The sequence below is a fragment of the Salmo salar genome, chromosome 11 (genome assembly GCF_965601325.2).
Source record: "Salmo salar chromosome 11, fSalSal1, whole genome shotgun sequence".
Classification (NCBI taxonomy): Eukaryota; Metazoa; Chordata; class Actinopteri; order Salmoniformes; family Salmonidae; genus Salmo; species Salmo salar.
Genome location: NC_138301.1, coordinates 95,753,251 through 95,767,559, shown reverse-complemented (window position 1 = coordinate 95,767,559; position 14,309 = coordinate 95,753,251). Strand labels below are relative to the sequence as shown.

At 44.0% G+C, this 14,309-nt stretch overlaps 2 protein-coding genes across 2 annotated transcripts; both read left to right on the top strand.

Annotated features, from left to right (window-relative positions):
- Positions 1-254: 254 nt before the first annotated feature.
- On the top strand, positions 255-1,971 carry LOC100286456 (Surfeit locus protein 2). The gene is given in 6 exon segments (NM_001146395.2): positions 255-417; positions 627-778; positions 935-1,038; positions 1,242-1,436; positions 1,603-1,727; positions 1,861-1,971. Coding segments are annotated over 6 exon segments (747 nt in total). The 5' UTR covers positions 255-339; the 3' UTR covers positions 1,954-1,971.
- Positions 1,972-5,836: 3,865 nt separating this feature from the next.
- On the top strand, positions 5,837-13,120 carry surf4 (surfeit 4). Its single transcript, XM_014128746.3, has 6 exons — positions 5,837-6,118; positions 9,040-9,226; positions 9,602-9,678; positions 9,837-9,880; positions 11,034-11,220; positions 11,911-13,120. Exons 1-6 carry the CDS (start codon positions 6,071-6,073, stop codon positions 12,175-12,177), a joined length of 810 nt encoding a protein of 269 aa, XP_013984221.1. The 5' UTR covers positions 5,837-6,070; the 3' UTR covers positions 12,178-13,120.
- Positions 13,121-14,309: the final 1,189 nt, after the last annotated feature.

The following is a 14,309-nucleotide window of genomic DNA, read 5'->3' as shown; positions in this document are numbered from 1 at the left end:
AGTATTTATATTTGGCAAATCCCCTCTATCATTCATTCCAACGTCAATGTTAAGTTTTTTAGTGTTTCATTTGGTGAATTTCAATGTCCAATTTCTATTGATATTTATGCATTACAGGCAGTTTTGTTTATTTTGTCTTGAGTACTAGGCCCTATCTCAGACTGCTTCTTACTGTAATGAACAATAGGTGGTGGCAAAGTACTACGCATCTTACGTGGAAGAAATACGCCGGCGTACACACGTGTCTCGGACCCTGCATACATGATAGGGACAGTCAGCTAGTAGCTAGTGAGCTAAAATAAAATAACTTTATCTAGCAAGCCACTTGATTACTCGACCATGGAGGATCTACCTGCAGATATCAAAGCGTTCCTTCTGAATCACCCATTTCTTGAATGTACGGATGATGGTAAAAAGGTTAGCTAGAAGAATTTTTACAAAATACTGTATAAACTAGTCAGCTAACGTTAGTTAGCACATAATGATAGCACAGATATGACAATAGGCTGCGCAGCTAGCTTGTCAGCAACTAGCTTCTGCTCTGTCAAATGGCTGGCTGTATCTGCGAATGATGTGAGCAACAAGACGTAAAAAATGACAGTGTTTTGTTTTACCCCCCTTTTCAGATTAAATGCACACTCAATGGACATGATTGTCCTTGCAACCTCACAGAGCTCCAGAACTTCACGAAAGGGAAGAAATATCAGAAACTAAGTTCTACTGCAGAGTTCAACTATGGTCAATATGAACCTCATGTTGTGCCCAGCTCGAAGCAACCGTAAGTATTCTCCAAGAGTCATACTTTCAGTACTTGGTTACAGGACTTTCAGTACCTGGTTACAGGACTTGTGTGATTATCAGCTGCCTGTCTGCCTCTCAACCAGTTATTGTTATTGTAATTGTTACTGACCAATTCTGTATGTCTGACCTACAGCAATCATCTCTTCTGCAAGTTAACACTCAGACATATCAATCGCCTGCCACACCAGGTTTTACGGCACGTCAATGGCAAGCGGTTCCAAAAAGCAAAGAAGAAATGTCAGTTTTTCGTCACCCAAAATGTCCTTCCTACACTCAAATGTTGATGCTTCCTTTCCACTCAAAGTTTAGGAGGGTTTTCCATTTTTGAGTTTCCATTGAGTTTTGTTGGATAGGTAGAATAGAACTACCCGAAACACCACATAGAAGGTTGTTTTCATTGTTGTCAGTACAGTTTATGAATGATCGAATCTCTCCCCTAGATGAAGGGTGTGTACAACAGGGGGTGGAGTACATTCCAGCCAGCCTCCGACAGAAGAAGCCCAGAGATAGAGATGGGGAGAGGGGGCGCAACACCCATCGGGGGAATACCCAGCGGGGGAATGGAGCGTGGGCTCCTGACTCCAGCGACGAGGGTGGCAGCGACTCCGAGGACAGCATGAGTGACCTGTACCCATGTTAGTACCTCAGTCATTTAATGTGTAAAACAGTCAGTGGTGACAGTGTCCGCTGTGGATGAGCAATAACCTGATATGTGAATTCAAGTACATTTTTATTTATTTGATCAATTTCCTTCCTTTCTGGAAGGTGAAAACTGATGTCTGGCTTTTTCTTTCCCTACAGCCTCTTTATTTTCTCTGCAAAAAGAGACTGAGGAGGGTATGGAGGCGCAAAAAGAGGATGACTTTAAAACGGATGACGATGAGGAGATGGAAGTTGATAAACAGGCGCCACAGAAACGCAAGAAGGTCAGACGTCTTAACTCTCACAGCACTGTCTTTACACCAATAGTGTTGCGCGGTCTTCCACACAAACAGGTCTGACTATGTGGTTTTTGAATTACTGAAATTAGTAACACAGCTCTCTTTGTATTCTCAACAGGTTCAGTCTGGTGGTTTCCAGAAGAAATTCAAGAATCATAACTTGAAAAGAAAAGGTTTAAAGACCAATGTGAAAGTAAAAAATGTAAAATAAAGGTGAATATAAAATGTTTCTCTATTCGTACTTTGAATTTGTCGAATCCTGTCGAGTGTTGAAAAGTAGATGCAAACATGGTTAAACGCTACTTCTAACAGCTAATTTAACGATTTGTAGGTCCTATTTCGAGCAAGAGTTGACAGATCAACACTACATCTGTAATGTTCCACACACAAGCATTTTCCGGTCATAACATGGATTCTGCTAATGCCCAGAAGTAAATGTAGTCCTGTTTATAATCTCAACTACCGCATTTCATCTTCATCATATAGCTCCAATTATGTAAATGTCCCAAACGTACTAGAGTATTCATTCAGTATCAATAGAAGAGATTATGGAAAAGTTTGATACAGTAACTGCCAGCTAAGGTATTTAAAGACTGGGTTGTATTCATTCCGCCGATTCTGTTGCAAAATGTTTCTTAAACAAAAGCAAACGAAACGGTGAGGGACTTAACAGGGGTCAATTCATTCTGCTGATTCTGTTGCAAAATCTAAGCAAACAACAAAACAGGGAGGGCATTACCTGAATTTTGTCTAATAGAAAGTCCAAACAGTTGCAAATCTGTCTCTGGACTGATGCCATGGTACACCCAAATACAAGGAGGCTGAACACACCTATTACGGAATGTCAATGGCAAGCGGTTCCAAAAACTGATGAAGAAATGTCAGTACTTTTCGCCACCCAAAATGTCCTTCCTCCTACCTACACTCAAATGTTGATTAGGCCTCTACTGCCATTCATTCCAATTAAACTGGTTTGGATATCTCCCTGACCAATATGGCTGCTATTTTAAAACCATTCTGGAACTTTGAGGATTTATGACAGCCCCCTCTATGCGTTCTCCTCAATCAATCAGGGCTGTAATCATTCGTCCAAACAGTTGCAAAGCATTCAGTTGCACAACAGAATCAGTTGAATGAGTACACCCCTGAATTTGTCAATAATAATAATAACAGTTTTTAAACTGAAATTAGTTTATTTCGGACAAATTCAGGGCTGTGGATTGACTGCATAGAATATTGGCAGTTCATTTTAATGTATGGAATAATTCCTCCAAAACTGTCTGGCTTGCTAACAAACATACAGTGCAGATACATTCAAATGCATTATTTTACACTATGTTTATCACAGCACTGGCAAGTTGACCAACTCCCTGACCAAATGGCTGATCTTTGTACCATCAGGTTCATGTGCATTCTAGTGTTTTGACTAATTCTACAGGAGACCTTGCAATCGTGGGATCTGGTTGTTACTACAAGATCTTTGCTCTTCAGCTTCTGTCCCACAGAGTACGAGTAGGAGCAACTCTGCAGGACATATCTACACATTTCCTGTATCTATGCAGATCATAATTTCGAATAAACAACAAAGCAAACCTTATCAGATTCGATTGGGGTAGGAGTGCGTGCATTTTCCTTCCATATATGGTCTCCAATATGCATAGCTACGTTTTCAATGCATGTTTGTTTACCTTCTAGGTAGCTTGCCTGGCTGGTCAGGTTCCCACATGCTGACTTCCAGGGTTCGGCAAACGACACCATTTCTCAAAATGCCGCTCGCGCTGCACCAAGCACTCCAAACGGAGCCGCGGTAGCCTCCGGCGGAGACGCTCTCCATCCTCCTTGTCTTCCTCCTACTGACTTCTGCCCCTCGGGATAGTGGAGGAGGTCTCAGAGAGAGTCGCGGCAGGCTGTCCGATCAGAGAGGAGACACAGGGAGCTGGTGGAGATGGTTCAACAGAGACTAGAGGCCCAGCAACAGGCCACCCAGCTACAGTGGGAAATACTGGAGAAGTGCATTGAGGCTCTGGAGAGGAAAGGTGCAGAAGCTGTTGTGTCATTCCCCACTTCAGCCCAAACTACATATCTTCATGCCTCCATCCCTCAGGCATCCACCTTGTCTCAGGAAAGCGAGCAGAGAGACTTATCTCCCATACCATTGTGAAGAGATGGAGGAGGGCTCCTCTTCCTGCATCTGCCTTGAGACCTCTGTGGTGTGGAAGGGGAGGATGCCTCCATCAACTGATGGTCCTATCTCCAAACAGGACTTACTGGCAGCTAAGGAGCTTCAGAGCCTCATAGCACGAGCCTCCAAGTATCTTGGCATAGACTTCACCAACCAGCTCCAGCCCCCCAGACCCTACATTCTACATTTACGTCATTTAGCAGACGCTCTTATCCAGAGCGACTTACAAATTGGTGCATTCACCTTATGATATCCAGTGGAACAACCACTTTACAATAGTACATCTATATCTTTTTTTTTTGGGGGGGGGGGGGGTTAGAAGGATTACTTAATCCTATCCCAGGTATTCCTTAAAGAGGTGGGGTTTCAGGTGTCTCCGGAAGGTGGTGATTGACTCCGCTGTCCTGGCGTCGTGAGGGAGCTTGTTCCACCATTGGGGTGCCAGAGCAGCGAACAGTTTTGACTGGGCTGAGCGGGAACTGTGCTTCCGCAGAGGTAGGGAGGCGAGCAGGCCAGAGGTGGATGAACGCAGTGCCCTTCTTTGGGTGTAGGGACTGAGTTTGAGGACCTGGTCCAGAGCTCTTGGCCAAACCCTGCCAGCTTGAAGCCGTACAGGGAGCTGTTCTCCAAGATGTACAGGCTTCACGACTCCCAGTCTCCAGCCTACAACCAGATGCCTCAGGTCAACTGCTTTATGTCGGCCATCTTCCAGACGATGAGGCCCACGGAGAACAAGGAGGCGCCGGTCCCGGCTGAGCGATTGCGTTTCACTGAGACTCTAGTAGAGAAGATGTACCAAACTGCTAGCACGCTTGCCAAGACAGCCAACTACCCGCGCTACCTATCCGACTACCAGAGGAGGCTGCTGCTGGAGATCACTGAGGATCGTTCAGCACAGAGTTTTGTGGCGATCCTCAATGAGCTGAAGATCATTGGCCAGTTCACACTTTAGCTGTCCTCCCACCTAGGCTGAACTGTCTGGAAGGGTCATGGCTTCTTCTGTAGCCATCCGAAGATTGATCTGGATGGCCAAGACCAACTACACAGACTCTCTGAAAGCCACTGTGGCTGACCTTCCATTTGTGGTCAGTCACACCTATGGGGTCAGCTCAGTTTCAGGTCCTAGCTCGACTGGAATGGTGTACAAACAGGAACCGTCTTAATGGCTACTTGTTGCAGGTGTAAAAAGTGTGAGAAGTATTTACTTTTACCTGTACTAAATGGGTTGAGACCACTAAATTATTCACTTGTAGATATGCAAATATTCTCTGTAGTCTTATTGGACTTTATTTAACCAGGCAAGTCAGTTAAGAACAAATACTTATTTACAATGACGGCCTACCCTGGATTACACTGGGCCAATTCTGCGCCGCCCTATGGGACTCCCAATCTAAACCAGATGTGATGCAGCCTGGATTCAAACCAGGGACTGCAGTGACGCCTCTTGCACTGAGATGCAGTGCCTTAAACCGCTGTGCCACTCGGGAGTCATGAACAGTTCAATGAACTTTGATAGTGTTTACTTAATCAAGAAATTTTGCAACTGTTGAACAAAGGTAGTGTAGTGTCTGTCTCTACTGCATTGACTGCCTGTTTGGTATGTTCATTTTCAATATGGGATTTAAGATATCATGCATTATTTTTCTGTCCACTTACTACCTCACTCTTCTCCAGAAATTGCATTAAACAGTATAATAAAAGTACCCCAATATTCAAAATAGTCCATATTTAGTAGCTAACTATAGAATAGTAAAATGTGATCTTATCCTCATAGAGTATGAAAAAAAAATTAATCAGTCTGTAACATGCCAGTATTGAGTCACATTGAAGATGCTGCATGATACACTACAGTAGGCCATCTTGTCTAATGTCAATTAGGAATGGTCTCAGCTAATTGTGCCTTGTGTTTACATGACGCAAACATGGCATAACGACGAACCACTGGATTAGTGTACGTGGCACACAGCAGTCGATAGCGCAACTACGGGGGCCATCGTAGCAACGTGAAGCATTGTGGGGCAGAGGCGGCCTTCTCTTCATTGAGACCGGCAAGACTTGCTGAAGTAAATATCGGAGGCAGAAGACTTCTGTATTAGCTAATTAATAGTTTCTTGACTTATAGCACTAAGCCTCAGTTTCTTTAGACATGGGGCAGGAGGAGCTTATGAGTCGAGCCGAAGATGTGGCGGACCAGGTAGCTAACTTCGTTGTTTCACAGGCTAAAGTTAGTTGTTAGCTAGCTAATGGCTTGCTAGCTAGGTTGCTAACTTTTCAGACCGATTCAGAGGAACAGCGGCTTCTAGCTAGGTAGCCACAGCTGCCTGAGTGAGTTATTCATTTATATCTAGCTAGCTAGCTAATATTACTTGCGCAATTAGCTAGTTACACGCATTATTTGCTAGATAACGTTAGGTAGACATAGCTTGCCAACTATCAAACGCGTTAGGTAGCATGATGTAGCTAATTACTGCAGCAGAATACAACTGCACATATTATAGTGCTTTCCCAAGCTATTTGTATTTAGGTAGCTCACATGCAAGTTACCTAGCCAGTGAACTTGGAAGCAATGATTCAAATTCATAATTCCCGGTTAACTAGTTAATGATGCAACTCTGGCCACACAGTCGCTTAGAATTCTCAACTCCACGATATGTAGCAAGCTAACGTTACCGTCCGTTACTGTACTACTTCACATCTCATTCTCAATGGAGTTGTGGCGATGAGTTTTGGTGGAGTTACAATTCTCAGCTAGCCACACAGTAACGCACTATAGTTAACTGCCTATGCAAAGACCTGTGCAAATTCACTCCCCCACAGAGAAACCACACTCAACTCTTATAATGAAGTGTGTGTAAGAACACAAGAGTGTTGTGTAATGTACAAGACAGAGGCAGAAAAAGTTAACAAAATCTTGTATGCCCCTTTGGTAAGTCTAGCTTTTTGCCCTGTGGATGAAATTGCAATCCCCTTGGAATTCTGATCTATAAGGGGACCGTGTCAAGGGCCATAGTTCCGGTTACAGAGCTGTTACCCAGGTTGAAGATTGGACTGGGAGTCAAATGAATACAACCCTATCGTGCTGTATTTCAGTGGATAGGAAGTCACAATATTTCAAGACCTGGGCTATTTCCTCTCATTCTATAGCCTACCACTATCCATGTGAACTTTTCTGTTTGCCCAGTTTACATACTCCCAGGACAGACATTAAGTAAAGGTGTAACATAGGCCTGCTACTTTATTGAACACTGTTTTGAATAATCGCCAGCTGATACCAAATATTTTGTTCACACCATTGACATTTTAGCATTGCTGTAAAATAGCGTAATCTGGAAATTTCACCTCTTAAATTGCTGTGCCATGAAACATGTCTTAGGATAGGCCTGTCCTACATTTTAACAAGGCAGTGCTGAAAATTCCTCACCAATAAGCTGTAAGCAAACAGTTCTGATCTAATGTAGGCTACTCAACTAGGCTTTAGCAGCACCTTTTAGGTCCTCTCTGATTGGCTGCTAGTCCCTCCCATTCGTGTGCTCTATGAATGACGTGGGAGTTGTTGAACTGTGATAGGCCACCTCGAACCAGGCAGTGCTGATGTGTACTGTATGGTGGGAGGTGTTGTGGGATGGTTATTGTTCTTCTGATGTACTTTAGTAGATGGACAATGATCAGTTCCAAAGTATTGGAGGGAAGCCAACATATGGAGGTTTATTGAATGTAGGGCAGTTGGTTTTTGTTCAAGTTAAACATAGTGAGCAGGGATTGATTTCACACACAGGGTAGTCACAGGTGCTAATAATCTGAAACAGGAGCTATTTATTATGCAGAATTTAAAGAATCTCAAATCAAACTTTATTGATCACATACACATGGTTAGCAGATGTTATTGCGAGTGTAGCAAAATGCTTGTGCTTCTAGTTCCGACAATGCAGCAATATCTAACATGTAATCTAACAATTCCACAACAACTATCTAATACACACAAATCTAAGTAATGGAATAAGAATATAAATATATGGGTGAGCAATGACAGAGCAGCTTAGGCAAGATGGTATGAAATAAAGTATATACATATGAGATGAGTAATGCAACATATGTAAACATTATTAAAGTGGCATTATTGAAGTGACTAGTGAATCATTTATTAAAGTGGCCAATGATTTCAAGTCTATGTAGGCAGCAGTCTCTCTGTGCTTGTGATGGCTGTTAACAGTCTGATGGCCTTGAAATAGAAGCTGTTTTTCAGTCTCTCGGTCACAGCTTTGATGCACCTGTACTGACCTCGCCTTCTGGATGGTAGCATGGTGAACAGGCAGTGGCTCGGGTGGTTGTCCTTGAGATCTTTTTGGCCTTGGGTGCTGTAGGTGTCCTGGAGGGCAGGTAGGGTGCCCCCGGTGATGCGTTGTGCAGACTGCACCACCCCCTGGAGAGCCTTGCGGTATCTGCAGATGTTTCTAACCTAGTACTGTAGTACTTTGAGACTGACACAAAGCAGGGTGCTTTTCTATGAGAGCCTGTATTGGTCCAACTTGTCATTAAATATACCATCTTCTAGGGCCTCCCGAGTGGCGCAGCGGTCTAAGGCACTGCATTGCAGTACTAGAGGTGTCACTACAGACCCGGGTTCGATCCCAGGCTGTATCACAACCGGCCGTGATCGGGAGTCCCATAGGCCAGTGCACAATTGGCTCCGCATTAGGGGAGGGTTTGGCCGGGGGGTCTTGGCTCATCGCGCTCTAGTGACTCCTTGTGGCGGGCCAGGCACGTGCAGGCTGACCTCGGTCATCAGGTGAACAGTGTTTCCTCCGACACACAGGTGAGTCTGGCTTCCGGGTTAAGCGGGCTGGTGTTAAGAAGTGCGGTTTGGCGGGTCATGTTTCATAGGACGCATGACTCAACCTTAGCCTCCTGAGTCCGTTGGGGAGTTGCAGCGATGAGACAAGATCGAAAAGGGGAGTTAAAAAAAATATATATATCATCTTTTTCCCTGCTGAAATGCTACCAGCTGGCCTACTCTGTCTCTTCTCCCGAATTGCTTCAATGCTACTGTCTGCTGAAATGACATTGTACTGTATGCCAAATGTTGGCCTAAATGTTCCTATCCCCTCTCTCACCCAGTTCTTGCGGGTGACGAAGCAGTACCTGCCTCACCTGGCTCGGCTGTGTCTAATCAGCACCTTCCTGGAGGACGGCATCCGTATGTGGTTCCAGTGGAACGAGCAAAAGGACTACATCGAGGCGACGTGGGGCTGTGGCTACTTCCTGGCCACTTGCTTTGTGCTGCTCAACCTCACAGGACAGCTTGGTGAGCAAGGCTGGGATCATTAGCCTGTGTGTGTCATCAATGTAAACATACAGCGATCTGCATGGGTCCAGATAGGGTCCATGCATGGATTGAAAAAAACCTGTTCAGTAGAAAGTCAATCTGGGTTCCTTCCCAATCCCCATGATGTGATCATTCATTAACTATCGACTAATTTGAGCGGTTAGTGTGGTGTGGGCCTAAGACTGTAGAATGATGACCCCATGCTGTCTTTGAAAGCTAGGGAAAGATACTGTAGTTGTATTAAGTGGGAATGCCACCCCTTTTGGGGAAGATGGGGTACAGTTGTGTGGTTCAATTGAAGGAGTTTCTGCAATCCTAACCTTCTGCCTTTCTTTTTCCCCCCCGCTGCAACAGGTGGGTGTGTCCTTATCCTCAGTAGAAATTTTGTACAGTATGCTTGCTTTGGATTATTTGGAGTCATAGCTCTACAGGTGAGGAAATATCTCATCTATTGGCACTGCATTTCATGCACCTTTCTGTGATTTTGGGCTGACAATTCAAATGGCTGACAACCCGGACACTGGCTATGTTCATGAATTTCTGTCTGTGTAATATTTCGTGCTGAATTTCTTTTACTTGTTTTTTCCAGACGGTTGCATACAGTATTTTATGGGATATAAAATTTCTGATGAGGTAGGTCTCTTCCAATAAGTTGATGAATAATATTTTTACATATTAAATTGAAAATATGCAATTGACTTTAGACTCTTGTACATGACCAATTATATTAGTTTAAGTGTCTTAAAACCTTAGGTACATTTTCCACTGTCTGTCTGTCCCACTAATTTTATACCCCCATACATTGAACCAGTGTTGCAGTCGAGTCACTAAACCTTGAGGTTGAGTCACAAGTCCCCTATGCACGAGTCAGTCGAGTCAATAGCCTTTATGGCTGAAGTCCGAGTCACCAATGGTCGAGTCACGAGTCCATCAATTTTATAATAGGACTTATGCAATTGTGTCTAGTAGCCACCAGATGACCACTCTCTCATAAAAAAATAAATACAACTAATTTACTATTCATCACCAGCTCACAAGTTCTACTCAAGTCTTGTGTTTCACTACTTATTTACTACATAAATTAATGATAAGTCAGGCTTTCAGCTACTTTTCTTTTAATTGCCCACTGATGGTGTGGAATGTTTGTTCTTGCAAAATGAAAAGTGAAGAGATGCTTATCAGAACGTGGCTATGGGATGCAGGGGGCAGTGGAAGGGTATGGCGAGGCAACACATTCAAAGATGGACTACTTTTCTATACTCAAGGCCAGAGAGAGACTAATGGCTAAACTGTTGTATTGAGTTGAATAGCAAAACTAGTGTTTTCAATTTTGTAAAGCAGTTTGTGTTTCTTAACCAGGCAAAGCTAAATAGTAGACTGGTGACTGGTGGTTACGGGGAAGCAAGAGAGTCGCTTGCGTGATGTGTAGCCAATGATCGGAGCGGAGTCTGCCTTCCCACAATCATCGCTTGCGCTCCCTCAGCTCACCAGCTGATGTAGGCTGAGTGTGCCGGGTGTGGCGCTTCCTTCCCACTGCGAGAGAACAGACCCCTCGCTGCTGAGCACATCCACTGCTGCTAATATTCTGCTTATCATAGTAGCCTATCCAGTTCAAGTGTAAATACAAGCCACAAGAAGGCAAGTCACAAGTCATGAAAATCGGGACTCGAGTCAGACTCGAGTACTGCAGCACTGCGCTGAACTAAGTATTGGTCTTATTTCCCCTCTCCTCCTACACAATGTCTCTCTCTTCCCCCCCCCCCCCCCCCCCCCATTCCTCTATCAGGAACCTTGCTCTTGGTGGTGGACTCCTGCTGTTACTAGCGGAGTCACGTTCAGAAGGGAAGAGCATGTTCGCTGGCGTCCCCTCCATGGGGGAGAGCTCACCAAAGCAGTACATGCAGCTAGGAGGGAGAGTCCTGTTGGTGCTCATGTTCATGACCCTGCTGCACTTTGACCCCAGCTTCTTCTCGGTGAGTAGGCCACCACCCTGCCTCTATGGTACCACTCAGCAGGGACTAAAGCCGGAGGAGAATAAGCTGTGTAATGCATTTTCTCATGGAAATATGTGGAGATCAAGCTGAGTTTGCATTAAATCAAATTCTATTGGTCACATACACGGTGTAGCGAAATGCTTGGGTTCCTCGTTCCGACAGTGCAGTAGTATCTAACAGTTCACAAGAATACACACATCTAAAGAGAAATAATGGAATTAAGAAATATATCAATTCTGAAATATATATTAGCACGAGCAATGTCAGTGGCATTGACTAAAATACAGTAGAATAGAATACAGTATATGAGGTGAGTAAAGCACTACAGTATGTAAACATTATTAAAGTGACCAGTGATTCCATGTCTATGTATATATGGCAGCAGCCTCAAAGGTGCAGAGTTGAGTAACCGGGTGGAAGCAGGCTAGTGATGGCTATTTAACAGTCTGAGAAGCTGTTTTTCAGTCTCTCGGTCCTGGCTTTGATGCATGTGGGGTGTTGATAGTTTTTGTTGAGATTATAAACAATAATTTTAGTATTGTATGGTATTTAGAAATTTGACGGCCTATGTGCCGCATTCCATTAGACAGGATCTGCTGCAATGGTTGTACTGTAGCATTGGTGGTTCAGTCTGACTCCTGACCCATGTGTCCCTCTCCACTCCCCCAGATCCTCCAGAACATGGTGGGCACGGCTCTCATCATCCTGGTGGCCATTGGCTTCAAGACCAAGCTGGCTGCCCTGACCCTGGTAATATGGCTGCTGGCCATCAATGTCTACTTCAACGCCTTTTGGACGGTGCCCGCCTACAAGCCTATGCATGACTTCCTCAAGTACGACTTCTTCCAGACCACGTCCGTCATCGGAGGGCTGCTGTTGGTCGTAGCACTGGGGCCCGGCGGGGTGTCCATGGACGAGAAGAAGAAGGAGTGGTAGGGAGAGGGAGATGCACAAACACCACTAACCCCAGGACACACAAGGACCCCCAGGGTACTCGTCATTTTCCTGACCATCCACAGCAACCTCTCCCTCCACCGTTCTGTCTCCTCCTTTTCTTTTTTCACATTTAGTTTTCCAGCTGCTGTTTGTTTTTATGAGGTCAATATGGTCATTACTGGATTATTTTATACACCTATTTATGTCCCCTTTATTTTGGTGGCAAGGACAAAGTCCGATTTTTAATAAACTGGTTAAGTGCAAAGTAACTAATTCATGAGTGATGGGTGGATGAAAAAAATATCTTGTTTCTGTGTTGGAGAGGTATGAATATCACAATGTATTTATGGATGTTATCATAACCTTTCAGAAAGAAACAGTTCTTTGTGAATAGCTGAAAAACAGTGGTGAGGAGGTGTATCAGTTTGCTGGCCAAGGAAGACGCCAATCTTTTCCTGCTTGTTGGACCATCTGTGACTTGCTCATATCAATACTGAGACCTCAGGCACTGACTACGATACGATTCTCCCTCACTCTATAGGTTGCCATCTTCCCCGCTTTTCAGAAGCCCCGGGCCTCATCCTTACACACATCCAGTCCCATGGCTGTGACTAATGGATTGCATATGGAGATGAGTTGTGGGGGATGTGTGCATTGTATACTACTATTCAAAATGGTGGATTGAAGTTGTGCTTGATTGAATATTGAAACAATTGTTAGCACCAGAACTCTTTTTTTTTGGCTCTTTGTTTTGTACATCTAGGGCAAATGCCTAACTAGTAACTGTATTTTAACAGGGCAGTAGTGGGAGTTTGACATTTGTGAAACGCCATATTCTACAATCTAAAGAAGCAAGCAGAACTGAAGAGTCAGCAATCACCTTTTTTCCTTTGTTCAGTGTTTTTGCTTTATACTGTATAAGGAAATAAAAATCCTGAGTTTATTGATTTTCAGAAGTTTATATAGTATTTTTAATTGTTTTTCTGACGTCATGGAAAATTGCAAAAAAGCATCAGCTTGATCTCAAAATGGGTCTTTTTATATTGAGTTTATCATTCTTGCTGTATTAATCTTTGGCTAAACTCACAACCAGGGGCCGGTCTTCCCCTTCTGACCCATTTCTTTTTATTTAACCTTTATTTAACTTGGCAAGTCAGTTAAGAACAAATTCTTATTGCAATGATGGCCTACCAAAAAGGCAAAAGGCCTCCTGCGGGGACAGGGGCTGGGATTAAAAAATATAGAAATATAGGACAAAACACACATCACGACAAGAGAGACAACACTACATAAAGAGAGACCTAAGAAAACAACATAGCAAGGCTGCAACACATGACAACAACATGGTAGCGACACAGAACATGGATCAAATCATTGGGTACAGACAACAGCACAAAGGGCTAGAAGGTAGAGACAACACATCACGTAAAGCAGCCACAACTGTCTTCTCAATTTACATCAACAACATAGCTCAGGCAGTAGGAAGCTCTCATCCATTTATATGCAGATGATAGTCTTATACTCAGCTGGCCCCTCCCCGGATTTTGTGTTAAATGCTCTACAACAAGGCTTTCTTAGTGTCCAACAAGCTTTCTCTACCCTTAACCTTGTTCGGAACAACTCCAAAACAAAGGTCATGTGGTTTGGTAAGAAGAATGCCCCTCTCCCCACAGGTGTGATTACTACCTCTGAGGGTTTTGAGCTTGAGGTAGTCACCTCATATAAGTACTTGGGAGTATGGCTAGATGGTACACTGTCCTTCTCTCAGCACATATCAAAGCTGCAGGCTAAAGTTAAATCTAGACTTGGTTTACTCTATCGTAATCACTCCTCTTTCACCCCAGCTGTCAAACTAACCCTGATTCAGATGACCATCCTACCCATGCTAGATTACGGAGACGTAATTTATAGATCGGCGGGTAAGGGTGCTCTAGAGCGGCTAGATGTTCTTTACCATTCGGCCATCAGATTTGCTCCTTATAGGACACATCACTGCACTCTATACTCCTCTGTAAACTGGTCATCTTTGTATACCTGTTGCAAAACCCTCTTAGGCCTCACTCTCCCCTATCTGAGATATCTACTGCAGCCCTCATCCTCCACATAAAACACCGTTCTGACAGTCACATTCT